The 22,720-nt window shown below is 48.6% G+C and overlaps 1 protein-coding gene across 1 annotated transcript in view; it reads left to right on the top strand.

Moving 5' to 3' along the window:
• BAG1 (BAG cochaperone 1) overlaps positions 1-19,635 on the top strand; it is a gene marked incomplete at its 5' end in the record, with an annotated part of 29,328 nt that extends 9,693 nt beyond the window's left edge. Inside the window, 5 exons of the mRNA XM_082471399.1 lie at positions 4,978-5,085; positions 6,033-6,095; positions 6,620-6,710; positions 11,568-11,607; positions 18,008-19,635. Coding sequence (XP_082327525.1) covers positions 4,978-5,085; positions 6,033-6,095; positions 6,620-6,709 — 261 coding nt within the window. The remainder of the gene's footprint in view (positions 1-4,977; positions 5,086-6,032; positions 6,096-6,619; positions 6,711-11,567; positions 11,608-18,007) is intronic.
• Between the last annotated feature and the right edge of the window lie 3,085 nt (positions 19,636-22,720).

Genomic DNA, 22,720 nt, shown 5'->3' with positions numbered 1-22,720 from the left:
TTCTGATCTGATCTTTATGATTTCTTTCCTTCTGCTAACTTTGGGAGTTTTTTTGTTCTTCTTTCTCTAATTGCTTTAGGTATAAGGTTAGATTGTTTATTTGAGATGTTTCTTGTTTCTTGAGGTAGGATTGTATTCCTGTAAACTTCCCTCTTAGAACTGCTTTTGCTGCATTCCATAGGTTTTGGGTCATTGTGTTTTCATTGTCCTTTGTTTTTAGGTATTTTTTGATTTCCTCTTTGATTTCTTCAGTGATCTCTTGGTTGTTAAGTAGTGTATTGTTTAGCCTCCATGTGTTTGTATTTTTTACAGATTTTTTTTCCTGTAATTGATATCTAGTCTCATAGCGTTGTGGTTGGAAAAGACACTTGATACGATTTCAGTTTTCTTAAATGTACCAAGGCTTGATTTGTGACCCAAGGTGTGATCTATCCTGGAGAATGTTCTATGAGCACTTGAGAAGAAAGTGTATTCTGTTGTTTTTGGATGGAATGTCCTATAAATATCAATTAAGTCCATCTTGTTTAATGTATCATTTAAAGCTTGTGTTTCCTTATTGGTTTTCTGTTTGGATGATCTGTCCATTTGTGTAAGTGTGGTGTTAAAGTCCCCTACTATGATTGTGTTACTGTCAATTTCCCCTTTTATGGCTGTTAGCATTTGCCTTATGTATTGAGGTGCTCCTATGTTGGGTGCATAAATATTTACAATTGTTATATCTTCTTCTTGGATTGATCCCTTGATCAGTATGTAGTGTCCTTCTTTGTCTCTTTTAATAGTCTTTATTTTAAAGTCTATTTTATCTGATATGAGAATTGCTACTCCAGCTTTCTTTTGATTTTCATTTGCATGGAATATCTTTTTCCATCCCCTCACTTTCAGTCTGTATGTGTCCCTAGGTCTGAAGTGGTCTATTGTAGACAGCATATATACAGGTATTGTTTTTGTATCCATTCAGCCAGCCTGTGTCTTTTGGTGGGAGCATTTAATCCATTTACATTTAAGGTAATTATCGATATGTATGTTCCTATGACCGTTTTCTTAATTGTTTTCGGTTTGTTATTGTAGGTCTTTTCCTTCTCTTGTGTTTTCTGCCTAGAGAAGTTCCTTTAGCATTTGTTGTAAACCTGGTTTGGTGGTGCTGAATTCTCTTAGCTTTTGCTTGTCTGTAAAGGTTTTAATTTCTCCATCAAATCTGAATGAGATCCTTGCTGGGTAGAGTAATCTTGGTTGTAGGTTTTTCCCTTTCATCACTTTAAATATGTCCTGCCACTCCCTTCTGACTGAGACTGTCCATTTGTGTTAAGTGTGGTGTAAAGTCTTTCTGCTGAAAGATCAGCTGTTAACCTTATGGGGATTCCCTTGTATGTTATTTGTTGTTTTTCCCTGCTTTTACTATTTTTTCTTTGTGTTTAATTTTTGATAGTTTGATTAATGTGTGTCTTGGCATGTTTCTCCTTGGCTTTATCCTGTATGGGACTCTCTGCGCTTCCTGGACTTGACTATTTCCTTTCCCATATTAGGGAAGTTTTGAACTATAATCTCTTCAAATATTTTTTCAGTCCCTTTCTTTTTCTCTTCTTCATCTGGGACCCCTATAATTCGAATGTTGGTGCATTTAATATTGTCCCAGAGGTCTCTAAGACTGTCCTCAATTCTTTCGTTCTTTTTTCTTTATTCTGCTCTGAGGTAGTTATTTCTACTATTTTATCTTCCAGGTCACTTATCCGTTCTTCTGCCTCAGTTATTCTGCTATTGATTCCTTCTAGAAAATTTTAAATTTCATTTATTGTATTGTTCATCATTGTTTGTTTGCTGTTTAGTTCTTCTAGGTCCTTGTTAAACGTTTCTTGTATTTTCTCCATTCTATTTCCAAGATTTTGGATCGTCTTTACTATCATTTCTCTGAATTCTTTTTCAGGTAGACTGCCTATTTCCTCTTCATTTGTTTGGTCTGATGGGTTTTTACCTTGCTCCTTCATCTGCTGTGTGTTTCTTTGTATTCTTATTTTGCTTAACTTACTGTGTTTGGGGTCTCCTTTTTGCAGGCTGCAGGTTCGTAGTTTCCGCTGTTTTTGGTGTCTGCCCCCAGTGGCTAAGGTTGGTTCAGTGGGTTGTGTAGGCTTCCTGGTGGAGGGGACTAGTGCCTGTGTTCTGGTGGGCGAGGCTGGATCTTGTCTTTCTGGTGGGCAAGACCGTGTCCAGTGGTCTGTTTTGGGGTGTCTGTGACCTTATTATGATTTTAGGCAGCCTCTCTGCTAATGGGTGGGTTTGTGTTCCTGTCTTGCTAGTTGTTTGGCATAGGGTGTTCAGCACTGTAGCTTGCTGGTCTTTGAGTGGAGTTGGGTCTTAGCGTTGAGATGGCGATCTCTGGGAGAGCTTTTGCCATTTGATATTACATGGAGCCGGGAGGTCTCTGGTGCACCAATGTCCTGAACTTGGCTCTCCCACCTCAGAGGTACAGGCCTGACACCTGGCCGGAGTACCAAGACCCTGTCAGTCACACGGCTCAGAAGAAGAGGGAGAAAAAAAGAAAGAAAGAAAGAGAGTAAGAAAATAAAATAAAGTTATTAAAATAAAAAGTGATTATTAAAAGTAAAAAATTAAAAAGTAGTAAAAAAAAAAAGAGAGAGAGAAGAAAGAAGGAAGGAAAGAAAGAATGAAAGAAGGAAAGAAAGAATGAAAGAAGGAAAGAAAGAAGAGAGCAACCAAACCAAAAAACAAATCCACCAGTGATAACAAGCGCTAAAAACTATACTAAAAAATAAAAAAAAAAAGACAGACAGAACCCTAGGACAAATGGTAAAAGCAAAGCTATACAAACAAAATCACACAAAGAAGCACACACATACAAACTCACAAAAAGAGAAAAAGGGAAAATATATATGTATCTATATATTAAAAAAAAAAGAAGGAGGAAGAGAGCAACCAAATCAATAAACAAATCTACCAATGATAATAAACTCTAAATACTAAACTAAGATAAACATAAAACCAGGAACAAATTAGATGCAGAAAGCAAACCCCAAGTCTACAGTTGCTCCCAAAGTGCACCACCTCAGTTTTGGGATGATTTGTTGTCTCTTCAGGTATTCCACAGATGCAGGGTACATCAAGTTGATTGTGGAGATTGTGGAGAAATTTCCCTTTCTCTTCTTTGTTCGCTCAGCCTCCCCCCCACCACCACCCCGTTCAGCTTTGGATTTGGCCCCGCCTCTGCTTGTAGGTCGCCTGAGGGCATCTGTTCTTTGCTCAGACAGGACGGGGTTAAAGGAGCAGCTGCTTCTACTTCTGGGGCTCTGGCTCACTCAGGCGGGGGGGAGGGAGGGGTACGGATGCGGGGCGAGCCTGCGGGCGGCAGAGGCCTGCGTGACGTTACAAACAGCCTGAGGCGTGCTGTGCGTTCTCCTGGGGAAGTTGTCCCCGGATCATGGGACCCTGGCAGTGGCGGGCTGCACAGGCTCCCAGGAGGGGAGGTGTGAAGAGTGCCCTGTGCTTGCACACAGGCTTCTTGGTGGCGGCAGTAGCAGCCTTAGCGTCTCATGCCCATCTCTGGTGTCCACTCTGAGAGCCGCGGCTCACGCCCATCTCTGGAGCTTGTTTAGGTGGTGCTCTGAATCGCCTCTCCTCACACCCCCTGAAACAATGGTCTCTTGCCTCTTAGGCATGTCCAGACTTTTTCCCGGACTCCCTCCCGGCAGCTGTGGCGCACTAGCCCCCTTCAGGCTGTGTTCACGCCGCCAACCCCAGTCCTCTCTCTGGGATCTGACCTCCGAAGCCCGAGCCTCAGCTCCCAGCCCCCACCCGTCCCGGCGGGTGAGCAGACAAGCCTCTCAGGCTGGTGAGTGCTGGTCGGCACCGATCCTCTGTGTGGGAATCTCTCCGCTTTGCCCTCCGCACCCCTGTGGCTGCGCTCTCCTCCGCGGCTCCAAAGCTTCCCCTCCCCACCATCCCCCGTCTCCGCCAGTGAAGGGGCTTCCTAGTGTGTGGAAACCTTTCCTCCTTCACAGCTCCCTCCCACTGGTGCAGGTCCTGTCCCTATTCTTTTGTCTCTGTTTTTTCTTTTTTCTTTTGCCCTACCCAGGTACGTGGGGAGTTTCTTGCCTTTTGGGAAGTCTGAGGTCTTCTGCCAGCGTTCAGTAGGTGTTCTGTAGGAGTTGTTCCACATGTAGATGTATTTCTGATGTATTTGTGATCTCCACGTCTTACTCCTCCGCCATCTTGAAGCCATTATGCTTCTTTGAATGTCCTCGGACATAAATCTTTTTTGACCGTTTCCGATTTTTTTGGTAGAATAAATTCTTTGAGTTGGAATTGCTGGCTAATATATACTACATGAGATCCCTGCTCTCCACCTGTTGTCACCAGCTAACTGGTCATTAGGCCAAGCATTGTGAATAAACAGAGAGACAATTTAATAAAAATAATGTAAGTGCTGCCATTTGTTAGCATACATACATCTGTGTCAGGAATTCTATTAAAGGTCTACATGTATTTCTCTTTATCCTCATGGTAACCCTCTGGGGTGTGGGTATCATGATCTCCATTTTAAAAATGAGAACACCGAGGCACAGATAGGTTAAGGAACTTGCTCAAGGTCACAAGCCAGTACAGTGCAGTCAGAATTGAAGCCCAGGCCTATCAGACTCTAAACTCTGTGCTCTTAATGTCTGCTTCTCGTGTGCGGGTAGTCACTGGTGACTGGGGGCTTCGCCAGAGCCAGGCCTCCGCAGGCATTTGTGACCCCAGTGGACCATGTAAGATAGACCATGTAATGGCCTGCAGACTACTACAGCTCTTGGGGTGGCCCATGGCCGGCTTTTCTGTTTTTCCCAAGAGGTGAAGTTGCGGGCCTGAGGTCTGGCCCAGCCTGTTGGGGAATGTGGACTCAGGGTGTGGCTGCTTCATCAGTGCCTTGGCTTGGAGTTTTCCATCAGCCTCAAGGAACCCTTGCAATAATGCATCATTCCTCCACAGGGTTTTCTGGCCAAGGATTTGCAAGCTGAAGCTCTCTGCAAGCTCAACAGGAGAGTAAAAGCCATAATCGAGCAGTTTATGAAGATCTTGGAAGAGATTGACACACTAGTAAGTAAATATTCAGCTGAGAAGAACTAGTTTCCTTTGATTATTTTTCAGTCAGTTTCACTCTTTCAGTATCGCACTCACTGCCTGAGGGTATTGAGCACCTATCGTGTACCAGACACTGCTAGGTCTTTGGTGAATACACGGAAAGGTAAGATGGTTCCTGATTTCTCCTGTCCCACCAACATAGGGCTTTTGTCATATTATTTATGTATGTATGTATGTATGTATTTATTTATTTTGGCCACGGCATGTGGGATCTTAGTTTCCCGATCAGGGATTGAACCCATGCCCCCTGCATTGGGAGTGCAGAGTCTTAACCACTAGACTGCCAGGGAAGTCCCTGTCATTTTTATTTATGTATGCCAGTAGCATCTAATCCTCAGGAAGCTGGGACCCAAGTGGTCCATGATCTCATGATTAGAGAAACACAGGGCTTAACTTTCCTAACACACATGTGTCTGACATTTCACTGAGCTCATTACCTGTACAGAATTCAGTCAGACCCAGCTCCTGTGAGGCTGTTGGGAATCATCGATGCCACGCTTCCTCTTAGAGATGACACAGTAATGATATCTCTAGCCTAAACTACTCTGCTTGGGATTCTTAGGGGGAGGTGGTAAAGAAGAAGCAGAAAAGCACTGTGCTTCTCCTGCCACACTGAGCTCATGGTCCAGCCAGGACACAGTATCCATGCACAGGAAACAGTGAACAGACAAAGTCCATGTTATAGATCTATGGCCCCGACACCAAGAACAAAGGGAGCTTCTATAGGGGTGAGAGTCATGGGGAGGGCCATGTAGGGTACAGATCCAGGGAAGTGATTCCTGAAAATGCATGTCATTCACATTAGTGACCTGTGGCCTGTTCGGTATACTGTAGGTATTTCTGACGTGTTCTTATGTCATTTTCACTGAGGATTATTTATACGTCAACTTATTCTTCCGTAGGTTCTGCCAGAAAATTTCAAAGACAGTCGAATGAAAAGGAAGGGTTTGGTGAAAAAGATTCAGGTGAGTTGTGTGGTAGGGCATCACAAAGTGTAATGTGCTGGCGCATGTATCTGTTCAAAGTAGGGTAGAGTACAAGTGTGGTGTGGCCTCTCTTTGGTTCTTATATCTCAGCATGAGCCCAGAACCTAAGAGAAGAGCTCCTTTCATGTCCCTGTAATTAAATTTGGATTTAAACTAATTGGGAAGGAAGATGGCCGGAGAGCAGATAGGACTGACATGTTATACTGATCCGATGGACAGGACCCCCTGAAATCGTGCACTTGCAGTGGCCTGGCTTCCTGTCCTCAGCACCCTTTGGGGGTTGTTGGCATAGAGCACTGTCAGAAGCCCTGGTCCTGTGCTTCCTCTACCTCCCCCTCCTTCCTCTGGAGCCCAGGCCATCTCCATCGCTGCACACCTGTTTCAGCCTGAGTCAGTCGCCCGGGGGTTCCCCAGAGTGGCTGGGCAAAGAGCCTCTTGCGGGTGGGGCTGGCAGGGGTGCCTGGCGCCGAGTGGGCCCTTACTGCTCTGCGTTTACCTGGTAGGCGTTCCTAGCTGCCTGTGATACAGTGGAGCAGAGCATCTGCCAGGAAACGGAGCGACTGCAGTCCACAAACTTGGCCCTGGCTGACTGAGGTGAGGCAGAGAAGGCTGTGCTGCCTTGAAGAACAGCTCCACCAGCTCTGCATTCTCCGGAACAGAAGTTACGTGCTTTTTCCGGGGCTGCTGGGGACAACTGGCTGATTGCCAGTTTTCCTTCTCTTATACCTGCTCTCAGTGAACGAGTATTGTCTGTGCAATCTTAGCGCTCCTGTCGGTTTCTCGTTCCGTCTGTGTATATCTGTGCTGTCCAGCAGCCCACCTTGTCTGGAGAGGGCCTCCTCTGCCCAAGTCTTCCCAGCTTTTTTGACCTTTGGATGCTTTCTTTGGCTGGTGAGAGCTCTCATTTGTCCTGGGGTAGTTCTGGGTTTATCAGCTATCCTGTCTTCAGATACATGAGGCCTTTTTGCACTTATGATCCCATAGTCCCATCTGTGTAAACCAGAATCACCAGGAGGCTACATCTGGTCAGGAATGTTAGGAATGGCTCAGAACAGGTGTTTGGCACACAGGTAGTCCAAGTATCTCTCATTGTGACCTAATTCTGGAACAGCTGGCTGGGTTGTGGGTTCATAGACCCTGTCTTCACCCCCCAGTGACCCTGACCAGTCACAGGCTGTGAGGTCTCAGGGGGCCTTTCCTGGAGTGGGGCCTGTGGTTGATCCTTAGACTTCCTTGTCCCCAGGCACATCTCTAGGAGGTTACAACCCAGAGCTGACTAAGTCTCTGCTCGAAACCGGGTTACAACCATGGCTTGGGAGGGGCAGAGAGGAGAGGCAGAGTGAATAGTAAAGCAGGGAGGTAGTGAGGGCCACCATAAACTTCTCAGGAGTTCCTTCAAAGGCATTTCTGTTAACCGTACCCTTCTGAGATCTACATGTCCTCTGAGTTCCTTCGAGGCTGTTTTTGTCTGTTTTGTGGCCTTTTTCCCCTTCATTGTTATTTAAAAAATAAAACAATTTATATATACGTCAGCAAGCAGAAGAGTGTTTAGACTTTTTTTTCCTTTTGGTAGATGAAGTATGGGAAGCAAAAGCCTTCTGAGGTTCTAGTCTAGTTATGTTATAAAGTTGAGAGTGGCCCTGGGTGCTGGAACGATTAAACTGGTCAGCTGCCATCACCCCATTTTTTTCACACAGTGCCCAGGAGACAGGCTTCCAACAGGCCACTCTGAGGCCAACCTTCTTTGGCAGAGAGGGAGTCTGTGAAGTCCCAGGCATTTAGGGCTGCGTGGGTGGGACTAGGACAAGGTGGTGGTTAGGGGTGGACAAGTGGACGAGGCTCGGGGCCCGGCCCGCCCACCCCCAGCTTTCATCAGAGCAGTCCAGGATTTATCTGTTTCTAGGTAGTAGCTGTGTGGCCTTGGGCCACAGCGCGTTCCTGTGTGCCAGATACCACTCTAAGTTCTTGAGGTGTACTTGTCATTTAATCCTCACACAATCTAGGACATAGACAGATACTATCCCTATTTTATAGATGAGCTCAGGTAATTTGCTCAAGATCATAGAGTAAGTAACAAAGTCAGGACACAAACTGGGCAGCTTGATTCCGAGCCCATGGTCTTAATCTCTACCGGTTTGCCTCCCAACTGACATGGGGTTGCTCACACCCTCTCATTTTCTCTTTTCCTTCTGTTTATCTCCCATGTTGGCCTCTGCACTTCCCCTCTGGCCCTCTCCAGTTCATTCTCCACAGAGCAGCTGAGTGATCATGAAGTACACATGTTACCATGTCAGTCCCCTGCTTAAAAACCTCAGTGGCCCCCATTTCTCTTGGGATAAAGGCCAAGGTCCTTACCCTGCTCCCTTCTCATCTCGGGCCACTGTCCTGTTTGTTCTCTGCTGTCAGCCACTCTGGTCTAGTTCAGGCCCTCAGGTGCTCTGTGCCCTCTCCCGCCCTGGGGTCTTTGCACACGCTGTTCCTCTGCTTGGACAGTTCCATGCCATCCTTCCCCTACCCCTACCCCTGTCCTAGGTGACTGCTGTTCATCCTTCAGAACGTAAATGTCTCTTCATGGAGAAACCTCACCTACTACCGTCTGAGAACATCAAGCCCCCAGGTGATATCCTCTCACAGTTTGTCATGACTTTTTATGATAAACAACATTTATCATGGTCTATGATGATTTATGTGTGGGATTATTTGATTAATATTTGCCTTTATGCTAGACTGTGAGTCCCTTGGGTTAAGGAGCTTCTTTGTCTTGTTAACAGTGTATTTCATCAAGCACATTGTCTGGTTTATATTAGATGCTCAATAAATATTTGGAGAATGAATGAATGTTGACCGCACACATTAATAGTGAAATTTCCACTGCTGCACTCACCCACTGAAGCTCCGTCAGCACTGGGATTTACAGCATCCGCTAGCCATTGTCTTATTTAAGGGTGGGCTGCCCAGCAGATGTTCAGGGTAGTAACACGGCCCACTCACATAGATCTGCACATCTACAGGGCATCTCTGCCTATGAACAGGGAAGGAGTACGCCTCAGTTGCCCACTTCCCCATAACATGATCAGTCCTGCCGCAGGGGAACAAATGGGGCTCTGTGATCCCACAAACATCCTTCAGCCTCACAGAGTGGGAAGAATTCTCCCACACATTTTCTGTTCAGTCAATTATTTCTGCTTATCCTTCAAGGCACAGCTTAAAGTTTATCCCCTCTGAGAAGCCCTTCTTCATCTGGTAGTCAGGGCTCTTAGTTGAAAACACCACAAACCTATTCCAGAGAGATTGTTGAAACAGAAAATTTATTGGTAGGATGTTATCTCATGTAACTTTGGGAAGTTCAAGGGCAGTTGGGCTTCAGGAACACAAATGCTGCCTGAAATTTCTCTCTGTATCTCATTGCATGTCACTACCAGAGAGGAACTGCCTCTGTTTCCTTCTTTCTTTCTTTCTTTTTTTTTTTTTAACATCTTTATTGGAGTATAATTGCTTTACAATGGTGTGTGTTTCCTTATTTCTGATTTGAAAAATCTGGAGAATAATCTTCTGGCCAATCAGCAGTGGCCATGGCAGCAGGGTCACATGCCACAGACAGGCCTTTGGGGCCCACACTTACATTTCAGGGTGGTTCCCAGAGACAGGGCCACGGTTTCCACATCTGTAAAGTGGGGAATTAGGTCTTTCTTTCTGTGTGGTGTTCTGGCACATTGCTCAGGCTTAACCTTTGTGATTCCTCATCGTGTGAGTGGAAGCCTGGGAGGGGAGGGTCACTGAGGAGAAGCTTGGCTGAGCTCTGCCACTTGGGTCTAAGAGGGGCTTCCCACTTAGGGCAGAGACTTAGATGTCACCAATATCCACTCTTCCTACACTAAGTGAACTACTAATTTGCAGCTTAGCACGTGGCCAACCAGATAAAATAATATTTCCCAGTCTTTCTGCACTAGCATGGCCAAGAGACTACATTTTAGCCAATGGGCTGTGTGTGCATCTTAGGGAAGCATCGTCAGATGCAGTAGAGTGCCCTTTCCCCCTCTCTGTGGGCTGAGTATAGACATGATGGTTGGAATTGGAGCGGCTATTTGGACATTGGGGTGGAAACTGATAAGGATAGCAGAGTATAATATAAAAGGAGCATGAAGTTAGCATACTACGTAGGTTTGTGTGTGAGAGAAATTAACTTCTATCCGTTTAAGCCACTGTTATTTCGGCTTTTTGGTCTCTCACAGCCAGACTTGATCTTATACCAACCCTATGCAGGTGGGAAACAAGTTTCGATTGTCAATAGCCATAGAAGGGCCTTACAGGTGACCTCTCAGTCCCTGCTACCTGCAGACCTGTCAGCAACAATTCCTGCCCAGGTTCCCATTTCAGTGGTCCAGGGAATGCTGGTTCCTGTCCTCCCTGCCCCCACTTTCCTCCCAGTGTGTGTCTTCCCGCCGAGCATTTCCTGCTCCAGCTGCCTGCCCTGGAGCAGGAATCTGAGTCTGTGTGACCCTGCTGCCGCCTGCCAGGCCCCTCTCCACTCTCTTCTGCCCACCACCTCCGCCACTACCAAAAGGCTCCTCCTGTAAGCCTTGGCCAAGAGCGGGTATCTGACATATACCACAGGCTGGGATCTCTGTCTATGGTGGGATTTCCCAATGCTACGTGTCCCTGTGGGCCATTGTGTGAGTGCCTGTGAGCTGTGTGTGTCCAGTGTCAACATATTGAACAACCAGTCCGAATGGATGTTGACCAGAAGAGCAGAGCAGGGTCTGGACATGATCCTGCTATGGTGGCCAGGGTGCAGGGGGACACTCAAGGGCTTGGGGCAGCACCTGTTGTCAACAATTACAGACCTAGTTCAGTATTGTAATGAGCAGTCAGATGTATGATGAATACCACCTGAATATCAGCCATGATAGTGTTGACGTGTGGGGGGTTCTGTGTGTGTGTGTGAGATTTGGGGTGCTGGTACAGCCCAGGGAGAAAACTGTGAGGGGTGTGGGACCCTCCCAAAGGCTGAGGCTGGGCCTTGCAGTGGCAGAGGGTACAGATTTCACTTAGGTTCTTGACCTCAGTGACAGGCCAGGCTGGGGCACATAGGAGCACTGGATAGAGCCCTGGGGACGGGGACTGACTCTCAGAGTTCTGACCGCCTCGTGAAGGGAGAAGATGCCTGGGACCTCTAGGGGAACATGTGACAGGGTTGAGGAGCGCCAGAGTGATGGAGAGGACATCAGATTCAGAGTAGGGAGGACGGCAAAATTCCCCCCCATGCCAACCGCCTCCCCAGGATCCCCAAAGACACTGACCCGCTTGGCCGGGTTGTGCTGAATCTTTTATTTCATGTCACATCCTCTCCATGCCCACCACGGTTCTCCCTGAAGCTTCATGGCTCAAGGGGCTCCTGTGGGGTTAGCATCTGCCATCGTTCACGATCTGGATGTCCTGTCTTTTTTCTAGGATCACAGCAGACAAGGATGAGGCCACCTCCTCAGGAACCGTAATGTACCCTTCAGGAACCCTGGCCCAGTCCAGACCCCCTGCTGAGCTCTGCCCACCCACCCAGTGTACAGTGCGGGGAAGGTCCCAGGGCTCCCTGGGCATATCCTTCTACAGCTTTTCCCTCTGTACACCCTCCCCCGGGCGGTTTCAGCTTCCTGGGCTTTCAACCACCTCTGCATGCTCTTGGCCGCAAATCTGTCTCTGGCCTGGACCTCTGTCTTAGACTCCAGGCCTGTTCACGTGATTGTCCATTGTACATCGCCGCTGGGATGTCCCAGAGGTTCCACTGTCCAGGAACATCATCGCTCCACAAACCTGCCACACACACCCTGCCCCCCGCCACATGGCACCACCAGCCACCCAAGCCTACAAGTTAGAAACCAGCTTGTTGGCTCTTGCTTCCTTCCTGCCTGTCAACCCCTCGCATCCAATCTCACAGCTTGTCGATTCTACGCCCAATGTAACCCTAAGTCTTTAATTATCATGATCGTTTTCCAAGTTAGGACAGTGTCCATCTGTCTAGAGTATTGCAGCTTCCAAAGACTTTCTTCTCTTCTGTGTTCTCACTTAGCTCTGGCCGGCTCAAGGTCTTGTGAATGAAGAAATGAGACCAAATAGGAGATCCGATGTACCAAGGTCATGTTCTGGCCCTGCTCGCTCTAGACTCATTTCTTGCCTCTCCCCCATTCTCCTTTAAATGAGAATGTACTCCAGCATACCCACCTTCTTATATTTCCTCAAGTATAAACTTTCTTTCCTTTCTAGATCTTTCCAAACTCATTTCTCTACTTGGAATTACCTTCCCTTGTTTCTTCTTTTTCCTACCTAATTTCTACTTATCCCTCAGGGCTGAGCTGAGGTGTCACCTCCCCTGGGAAGTCTTCCTTGCCTTGTCCTTGCCTGGTACCCACAGTACCCTGTGCGCCCCCATCTGGGCCTTTAGCATTCTGTGCTGCCGTTGGCTGACCTTCAGCTTGGCTTCCCCGTTAGACTGACTGTTTGCCCCAGGAGCCGGTAATGCTGTCTAGCTTATTATGCCCTGTTGTATCCCCAGTGCCCAGCCCACAGTAGGTGTTCAATAAATAATTGTTGGCTGGAGGAATAAATGAACAAATAAGGTCACCTAGTCAGTTGGGGGCAGAACAAGGAAAAGAGCCCAGAGTTTCTACCCTCACCCCAAACCCCCCACCAGTGGGCTTTCTGCTTGGAACCATGTGCCTTCTTTTGATTTATACTTGCACTCACTCTGTTATGGGCAAATGTTGGAGGACTCTTCCCAGGCCAAGTGTGAGTGAAGGAAGAAGCAGGTCAAGTCCTGCTCCTTTCAGACTCATATGCACCACAGATGGGGCCCACCCAAGCCAACCCAGGGGAAGGTGGCGGGGAGGGGGGTGGACTTACATCCGAGCCAAGCAGAGCTTGCATTCACCGTCATACGTGACCCCGTCAGTGCCACAGACCGGGTCATATATCTAGGGGCAGACTGGAGATTCTGCCATGTGCTCACAGATGGGCTGTGGAAGAGAGGAAGGGGGAGGCGCTCAGGGATTTGGAGGCAGAGAGGAGGGACCTGGGGGCTCTGCTTGCAGCCAGGCGGGGATCTCCACGGAGGAGCCAGATTCAAGAAGGCCCCATTGTGGGTCCAAAGAGCATGAAACCAACCACTCAGGGCCCTTTGGCACGTTTGCTTATGTGTGTATACACGACCGTGGACCGTGGGTGTGCACGTAAGTGTGTACCTATATCTGCTGAGCCCAAGTAGGTGGGCATCCAGGTGAGTGCCTGTCTTTATGGGCTCACACACTCCTCACGGGGTCTAATAGAACCCTGCTGCTGGTCCTATTGAGGACCCCGGGAGACGGAACCACCCATCATTCCTAGGAGGCCCCGCCTCCCTGGGGGCTCCTGAACTCACCCTGGCCCGCATGACCTATCAGGCCCCTAGTATGAGAAGGCTGGAGAAATGGGACTTAATTGAAGCTCAGTCTGAAAGGGTTTCAAGCCAGCCCTGAAGTCAGGGTCAGAATTGGGCCAGGACTAGGATTGGGGTCTGGGGTGGGGATAGGGTGAGGGGGGCAGTGCCCTGCAGCAGTGAAGGCCCCAGGCCCGAGAGACCTGAACTCTGCACTGATTAGCCGTGAATCTTTGGCGAAGTGGGTGGGCCTGCTCAGCCTGGAAGGGCTAACCTGGGGAGCATGCAGGCTCAGGAGGCCACCCTGGCCGCTGCGGAGCCACTGAAGGTGTAAGAGCCGGAGTGTAAAGAAGAGCCCTGGTTTCCCAGCATGGATGAGAGGGCTCCCCTCTGCAGAAGGAAGGCCGGATCCGCAGCCCTGAGGCCAGGACCGCAAGCAGCTGCCTTACCATTCTTGAGAAAATGACCTTTGCTGCCGACACTGGCACTTCTGAAAGGCAAAGAAGCAAGAATTAGGTGATATTGGCTCTAAGCCCCAGGTCCAGGGGCCTGAAGACAGCTTCTTTGGGCCATCTGTCCCAGCCACCACCCAATCTGGAATTCCTCAAGGAAAGGTAGTGAGTCACCAGAGAGGGGCTCCCAGAAAGCTCATGTGACCTTGTATTACAAGAACTGAGACAGAAAGTCTAGAATTAGGGAGATGAAAGTCCAGCCTGTTCGTTATTAGTCAGATCCCACTGGGATTGTTATGTTCCATACAATAGCAATGAAAATAATTCAGTTACTGTGTAGCAGGCCTTGACAACACGTGATCTTGACTGCTATTCACAGCTTTCTCAAGCCTGTGTAACAGGCAGGAGAGGAAGCAGTGGTCTGCGACCCCCAGAGGCACTCATTTCCTCAGCTGCCAGGAGTATTGGCTGCTCACGGCAGAGTCCTTTCCTGGGAATTGCCCTCAGAGAATGGAGTTGCCTTGCCCAAGGTCGCATTCCCTACCCAGGAACAGCTCGCATCCAATGTCAGGGTGACGTGGGTACAACAGTCTGAACTCCTCATCTCTGCTCAGAATGATGCTAATGGGCCATCCCAGCTCCACTGCATCACAGTCAACATCCCTCATCCCTCATAGGTGTTACCCCCTGAGCACTCCCCAGAGTCTGCTTCCCAGGGAACTTGACCAGCTTATGAAAGAGGCTCGCAGGTAAAGCAACACAGTTTGTTAAGGGCAGAGCTTGGATTTGCACATGGATCTGTCATTCCACACACGCAGTCATGCCCCATGGCCCCTCGAGGTCTGGACGAACTTCTTACAGGACACGAGCAAATTGCTATGTGACTGGTGAGCGTGACAGGTGGATGAGGGAATGGGAGCTGTATCTAAGGCCACAGGTGTAAGGAAAGGTAACCATGTAAATTGAAGAAGGGCAGGCTGCTTCCTGAAGTCTCTGAAGGGCTGTCAATGGGGCCATGGGAGAGATGAGCTCTTCTCAACCTCACAGGGCAGAGCTCATCTGCGTGAGGAGGCTGCAAAGAAGCAGGTGTGGGTTCCAGAATTTTCTCTCAGTGGGAGCTATGCCTTAATGAAGGAGGCTGTCTCCAGAAGTGGAGAGCTCTCGATCCCTAGAGGTGGGCAATGTGGTGTGGTTTTAGCTTTTCCTGGAGACGCTATTACAAGAGATTTCCAAGGCAGAGAGGAAGAAGGGAACCAAAACTGACCTCTGATGCACTGTTGAAGCATCAACATGCAAATCTAGCCTTGTCACCACACTGCTCAAAACCCTTCCATGTCATAATTACCCAAACTGGAAATTATCCAAATGTCCATCAACAGGCAAATGGATAATCTGTGATACACACATACAGTGCAATACAACTCAACAGTAAAAACAAGCCAATAACTGATAACATGCAACACCATGGCTGAATCTCAAAAACACGCCTAAGAAGCCAGACACAAAAGACTCCACACTGTATGGTTTCATCTGTGTGACATTCTAGAGCAAGCAAACTAATGTATGGTGGAAAAAAGTCAGAGCTGTGGTTGCCTCTGGGGTCGGGGTGGGGTAGGGGCAGGGATTGACTGACATGAGGGAAATTTCTGGAGAGATGGAAATGTTCTGTATCTTGGTAAGGGTCTGGGTTACACAGGTATATGCCTCATCAAAACTCATTGAATAGGATTCACTGAGTGATAAGACTTGTGCCTTTCATGGTGCATAATTGTTAGCGAGGGGAAAGCATTAAAAAAAATATAAAGCCCTTCCAAGGCTCCCTTTCGTGACCACTAAGCCTCTTCATCTTACGTTTAGGGCACCGCATGAGCTGATCCCAAACTTCCCCTGGGCTCACTTCCTCGTACACCGCCCCATGCCCCTATGCCCCTGCCATTCCTCTCTGCTCACTCTTCTGGAACAAGCTCTGTGTTGGCTTATGCTGGTCCCTCTGCCTGAAATGTCCTTATTCTCCTCCTTCTATTGACTCAGACCCTCCTTTCAAGATGCAGACCACCTCCCAGTGACGTATTCCCTGATATCCCCCAGGGTTTCCTGAGCAGGCCTGGACTTAGGCTTCTGTTTTAGTCCGTTTGGGCTGCTATAACAAAAATAGCATAAACTGGGTGGCTTATAGACAACAAACGTGTATTTCTCATAGTTTTGGAGACTGGAAGTCTAAGGTCATGGTGCTGGCAAACTTGGTGTCTGGCAAGAACCCTCTTCCTGGTTAGTAGTCGGTGCCTTCTCACTGTGTCCTCACGTGGTGAAGGGGCGAAGGAGCTCTCTGGGGCCTCGTTTATAAGGGCACTAATCCCATTCATGTGGACTCTGGCTTCATGACCTAATCACCCCCCAAAGGTCCCACCACCCAATACTATCACCTTGGGAGTTAGAATCTCAACATATGAATTTGGGGGGCCGCAAACAGCTAGACCCTAGTAGCTTCTTTCACACCACCGTGTGCTCACCCACTCACCGGGTCACTCCTGCCTTCCGATGGACCTGAGCACCTTGGGGTTCCTTTGTCTCTGCCTCCAAGTGGCAATGCCCTCCACACAGTGAGTGTCCAGGATTTGACCAGTAATGTGCATTGTGGGGGAGAAGTTCAGAACCCTGTGGTGTCAGAGTTTCTTCCTGGATGATGTGGGAAGTTGCATTTACCCCCAGACTGCCCTTGACCTTGGCCCAGTGTGCCCCTTCCTCACACAGCCCAGGCAGGAATCTGCAATGGGCAAAAGGACTCTCTTTAGGACAGCCTCTTCAGTGTTCCCAGCAAGAGAGCTGCTGAGGGAATGGATGCCAGGCTGGGAGTAAGCAGGCTGTGCCAGGCCAGAGTCTGCAGACCCATTCTCTATTGCGTCAGCCCCTAGTCTATGTCCCCAGCTGGGGAAATGGGTTTGAGACTGGCCATGAAGCCAGTGTCCCTGGGGTCCTGCTGGGCCTTGCTCTGTAACATCATGACTTTGTCCAAGTGTGTCCTAAGTAGTCTCCCTGCTTCCCCTTTTAGTCTGTTCTCAACTTAGCAACCAGAGCAAACCTTTTAACACATAACTCTGCTCATTACCCTTCAGTGTCTCCCATTTCACTCAAAGGAAAAGACATGTCCTCACATTGACCTTCAAGGCCTTACCCAATATAGTTCCCAGTTGCCGTATCATCTCTTCTCCTCTCTTTCTGCACCCTGCCCCTCACTCTCTTCTAGCCCCGCTGGCCTCCTTGCCGTATGTCAAACGCTCCAGACATACTCCTACCTCAGGGCCTTTGCACTGCCTGTTCCCTCTGCCTGGAACCCACTTCTCTTAGATACACCCATGGCTCACTCCTCTGCCTCCTTCAAGCTTTGCTCAAACATCAGCCTCTCAGAGAGAACTCCTCCAATTTAACATTGCAACCCCCTCTCAATCCGCATCACCCTGCCCAGTATTTTTTTCCTTAGCCTTTATCACCTTCTAACATACTGTTTAACATACATTGCACCTATCTTGTTTATTGTCGGTTCCCCTCCCTCAGACCCCGCTGGTTTTAAAGACCTATCAGGACAGTTCTTTTTCTGGTGTGCTCACTGATAAGTTCTAAGGGCTCAGAACAATGCCTGATACCCAGCAGGTGCGAGACGGCAGAGGCGCTCTAGGCCCTGAGCAGGCCCCGCTCCTGCGGGCATGTGTGTAGCCCAGGGCGAGGGCTCCCTTGTGCTCACAAGGCTGCTCTCAGCCCCACAACCACAGCCTGTCAGAGCAGATGGGAGCTCAGAGGACCAGGCGAGGCTTTCTTCAGCACCCACCACCCTACAGCCACCAGACTTGCCTATCTCCCCAGAGATAAGACTTCTCCCTTCTGCCTCCCCGATCTCTAGCCCAGTAGTTGCTCAGTGCAGCTTTGAACTAGAACAACCTCCTACTTTATAGCTGGAGAAACAGAGGCCCCAAGAGGGGAGGAGACTTTTGCAATTCTGGGACAGAGTTAGGATTTGAACCCACCTTTCTTTTCTCCAGGATGCAGAAAGAAGGTATATGCAGAAAACCAAGGCCTTAGAGGGCGCTCCAGGCCCTGCCTCTGCCCCACGCCAGCTCACCTACCGACACCAAGCCACGGAGAATCCAGGCTCTGCCTACTCACCCCTGTCCACAAGGAAGAGGGCAGCCAAGGCCTGGGCGAGCACGCACAGGCGGACAGTCGTGCTGATCCTGGGCTGACGTGGCCTGAGTGAGCTGGGGCCTGGGCCAGGGACGATGCGGGCCTGTTTATAGGGCTGATCCCCAGCCTTATCTTACCTGAGGCCAGATGGAGAGGCCGGAGGTGTCACCTATCTGCACCTTGGCATCTAGGAAGGGTTTGTTCTCTGCAGAGACGCTGAGCTTGTGGTGGCCTGGGGCGGGGGCTTGGGCTATGGCCGGCAGATTTTGGAAGTGAGAAAAAGTTTGGACAACTTGCAAAGCTGACTCCAGCCCGAGGGCTGAAGCAAGAGGCAGAGGGAAACTGAAGTAGAAAGAGGAAGACAGGGGCTTCCCTGGTGGCGCAGTGGTTAAGAATCAGCCTGCCAATGCGGGGGACACGGGTTTGAGCCCTGGTCCTGGAAGGTTTGATCCCACATGCCGCGGAGCAACTAAGCCCGTGCGCCACAACTACTGAGCCTGCGCTGTAGAGCCCACGAGCCACAACGACTGAAGCCCGCATGCCTAGAGCCCATGCTCCGCAACCAGAGAAGCCACTGCAATGAGAAGCCCGCGCACCACAATGAAGAGTAGCCCCCGCTCACCTCAACTAGAGAGAAAGCCTGCGCACAGCAACGAAGACCCAACGCAGGCAAAAATAAATAAATAAAATAAATAAATTTATTTATAAAAAAGAAAGAGGAAAACAAAGAGAGACTAATTCAGAGAGACTGAGACAGAGATATCAAAAAGAAAATAAAAAAGCAGCAATTGGAAGGAGGTCGGAGGCAGAGAAAAGGGGCTGGAGTCATGGGTTCCTTTGCCAGTGCCGACACTAACCAACTTCGTGAACTCAGAAAAGCCGCTTTTGTTAAACTGGACCTCAGTTTACCCACCATAAAATGGGGAAGATAATTCTCGCTCTGTCTCCCTCCTAGGGCTGCTGTGAAGACGAGAGTGGTGATAGCAGATGGGAAAACACTTTGCAGAGTATGAAATGAGGTATAAATATAAATAGAAATTATTCTTTTCATTTATTTTTATTTCTTTTTTTGCACCATGAAGAGGGTACAACTGACAGAGGAAAAAAAGGTAAAATAAAACATACTGTAAGGAAGATGCCCTCATGCTTTGCATGTAGTCTATGTCCTTTTACATTTAAATGGGTTAAATACAGATAAGACTCTGTTCAGGAAAAATCAATATCTAGGGGACTTCCTTGATGGCACAGTGTTTTAGAATCCGCCTGCCAATGTAGGGGACATGGGTTCGAGCCCTGGTGAAGGAAGATCCCACATGCCGCAGAGCAACAAAGCCCGTGCACCACAACTACTGAGCCTGCGCTCTAGAGCCCGTGCTCTGCAACAAGAGAAGCCACCGCAACGAAGAGTAGCCCCCGCTCGCCACAACTAGAGAAAGCCTGCGCATAACAAGGAAGACCCAACGCAGCCAAAAATAATTAATTAATTAATTTTTAAAAAAGAATTTAAAAAAGAAAAATCAGTATCTAAAACTTCCCCTTACTTATACAGGTTATGACTAAGATATTTGGTTATCTATTTTCAAAGAATTTCTTTTTCTTTTTTTTTTTAATTAATTAATTTATTTTTGGCTGCGTTTGCTGCACACAGGCCCTCTCCAGTTGCGGCGGGCGGGAGCCACTCTTTGCTGCCGTGTGCGGGCCTCTCACTGCGGCGGCCTCTCCCGTTGCGGAGCACGGGCTCCAGGCGCGCAGGCCTCAGGAGTCGTGGCCCGCGGGTCCAGGAGCTGTGGCTCGTGGGCTCCAGAGCGCAAGCCCAGCAGTTGTAGCGCACGGGCCCAGCCGCTCTGCAGCACATGGGATCCTCCCGGACGAGGGCCAGAACCCCCGTGTCCTGCATTGGCAGGCTGATTCCCAACCACTGCACCACCAGGGAAGCCCCAAAGAATTTCTGATTTATAAAGAGAATAACAAAATTTTATTTACGTATGCATTTCTCTATCGTTTAGATCCGTGATTTTCAGCTCCATCTGCAGATAAATTTCCCTGGGGAGAACTTTAAACTACAGATGCTGAGCCCTACTCTGAAATATTTGAATCAGTGTTTTGTTTTTTTAAAAAAAACTTTTTACTTTGAATGATTTCAAGCCTACAAATAGATCGTAAAAATAGTTAAATGAATCAATGGGAAGGATTCTTGTTCAAGAATAGCCCCTATGGGGGCCACAGGCAGCCAGACAATCACCCTCACAGGCTGGTAGAAGCCTGGGATCTACAGCCAAGCCCAACCTGAGGTCCGTAACTCAGCTTTGAGATCCTCCTGCCCCTTCTCAGAAATGCCTCTGAGGTGGAAGGACAGGTGGCAGATGTCCTTCCACTGCCTAGCTGGGCAGAGCAAATATTTAACCATGATTTCCTGTCCTAAGGTACGAACGCCATCTCATAAAGGAAGGGGAATTTTAAAGGTCATCTAGGTTCTCTCTCCTCTTCCACTCAGACCTTCCTACAGCAGCCCCACCAAGAAGTCATTCATCCTCCAGTGATGGGGAGAAGTTTCATTGTTGGTTGGGTTTTTCTTAAGGTTTGATTTTTAAAAATATTTTTAGTGAGGTATAGATGATGTAGAGTGTTATATAAGTTTCAGGTGTACAACATAGTGATTCACAATTTTTGAAGTCTATACTCCACTTATAATTATTATAAAATGTTGGCTATATTCTCTGTGCTGTACAATATATCCTTGTAGCTTATTTATTTTATCCACAGTAGTTTGTACCTTTTAATCCCCTACCCGTATCATGCCACCCCCTTCCCTCTCCCCATTGGTAACCACTAGTTTGTTCTCTATATCTCTGAGTCAGTTTCTGTTTTGTTAAGTTCATTAGTTTGTTTTATTTTTTAGATTCCACATATAAGTGATATCACACAGTATTTGTCTTCATTGTTGGATGGTTTTGAACAGAGCCCTTCCTCACACAGGAGGTCTGCTTCCCTGTCTAGCCTCCTGTACCTGCATGAACCCCAGATGAGCACCTCCAGGCTGAGTAGGTCCAGCCCCTTGCCTGCCCCCACCCTTGCTTTTGTTTTTTTTGGCATGCGGGATCCTAGTTCCCCAACCAGGATCGAACGAGTGCCCCCTGCAGTGGAAGTGTGGAGTCTCAACCACTGGACCACGAGGGAAGTCCCCCCACCCTTGCATATGATGAAGCTCCTGGGTCTCTCAGCATTTCTCACCTGGTCCCCAGGTCTGTCTGCCAGTGTCCCAGGTGAGAGTGAGAAGGGGACAGAATGGAGCAAAGGAGCTTGTCACCTCCCTTGTTTTGGTCCTTAGACCTCTATGATTGTGGCAGGAATGGCTGCTAATGGTTTTAGCTGTCCAAGGGAACAGAAAGCTTGAATTCTGCATCCTCCAAAGTCCAGAGGAAAATCAAGGGCAGCCTGTGGGCTGCCAAGCCCACCTACCATTCCCCGCTGCCCAAGGTCTCTTTCCTCAGACAAACACCTCCTAGATTCACTCACAGTAACAAACTTCCTAATCTGTCCTCCCACCAAAGTGTGAGCCTGACTCTTATATCCAACTGCTATTGGGCAACATCCCTGTGGATGTTAATGTATCCAAATAAACCTCATTCATTAATTCGAAATTCACCCATTCATTCAACAAGAGTTTAATGAGCAACTAGGTGCCCAGCTCCATGCTGAGTGTTTGGATACAGCAGGGAATAAGTCAGACACAGTTCCTGCCCTCAAGGAGCTTGTGGTTAAGTGAGTGATTGGTACTAAATGAGCAGCGGAACTGTATCATCACTGTTGGGATAAGTCCCATGAATGAGACACGCTCAGGGCTTTAGGAGGATCCAAGACTGACCTATCCATCTGGGAAATCAGAGAAGGCCACGGGGTGAGTGGGCGGGGCAGGCTGTAGCAGAGTGGAACACTGTTGCAGGCAGAGGGAACAGAATGTATAAAAGCCCTGAGGCAGGAAGAAGCTTGGCACATCCAGGGAGCAGAGAGGCCAGTGTAGCCAAGGTGACGTCAGTGAATAGGGGCATGAGACAAGCCTGGAACGGTCAGGGGTGCCAAATCACTGGCCCCCACCTTCCAGCTGTGGAATCTGGGAGCCAAGCCTGCGGCCTTCTTTGCTTTTCCACTGAGTGTATAGGTTCTGCTTCCTCAATAGCTCTTGATGCCGTCCCTCTCCACCCAATGCCATACCCTGGGCCTGGCCACCCTCATCTCTGACCTAGACTATCTTTGGCTACCTCAATAGTCTCCTAGCTCATATCCCTGCCTCCTCACCTGCCACTCCAAACCACTGCACACAGCGGCCAGGACGAGCTTCCTAACATGCAAATTGGACCAAGTCACCCCTGCCCAAAGTGCTGTAATGGTGCCCCCTGCCAGCAGGACAAAGCCCAGTCTCCTCAGCTTGTTATTCAAGGCCCTTCAGCCTCTGATTCCAACCTACATTTTCAGCCTCATCTTTGCTCAGCCCCACTCTGGACCTACACTTCTTCAGTTCTACTGAACCCTTTGCGTGATTTATTCTCTCTGCCGGCAACGCCGGGTCTCCC

This window comes from Balaenoptera physalus (genome assembly GCF_965194825.1).
Source record: "Balaenoptera physalus genome assembly, chromosome: 7".
Taxonomy (NCBI): domain Eukaryota; kingdom Metazoa; phylum Chordata; class Mammalia; order Artiodactyla; family Balaenopteridae; genus Balaenoptera; species Balaenoptera physalus.
This window is presented reverse-complemented; position numbering and strand designations above follow the sequence as displayed.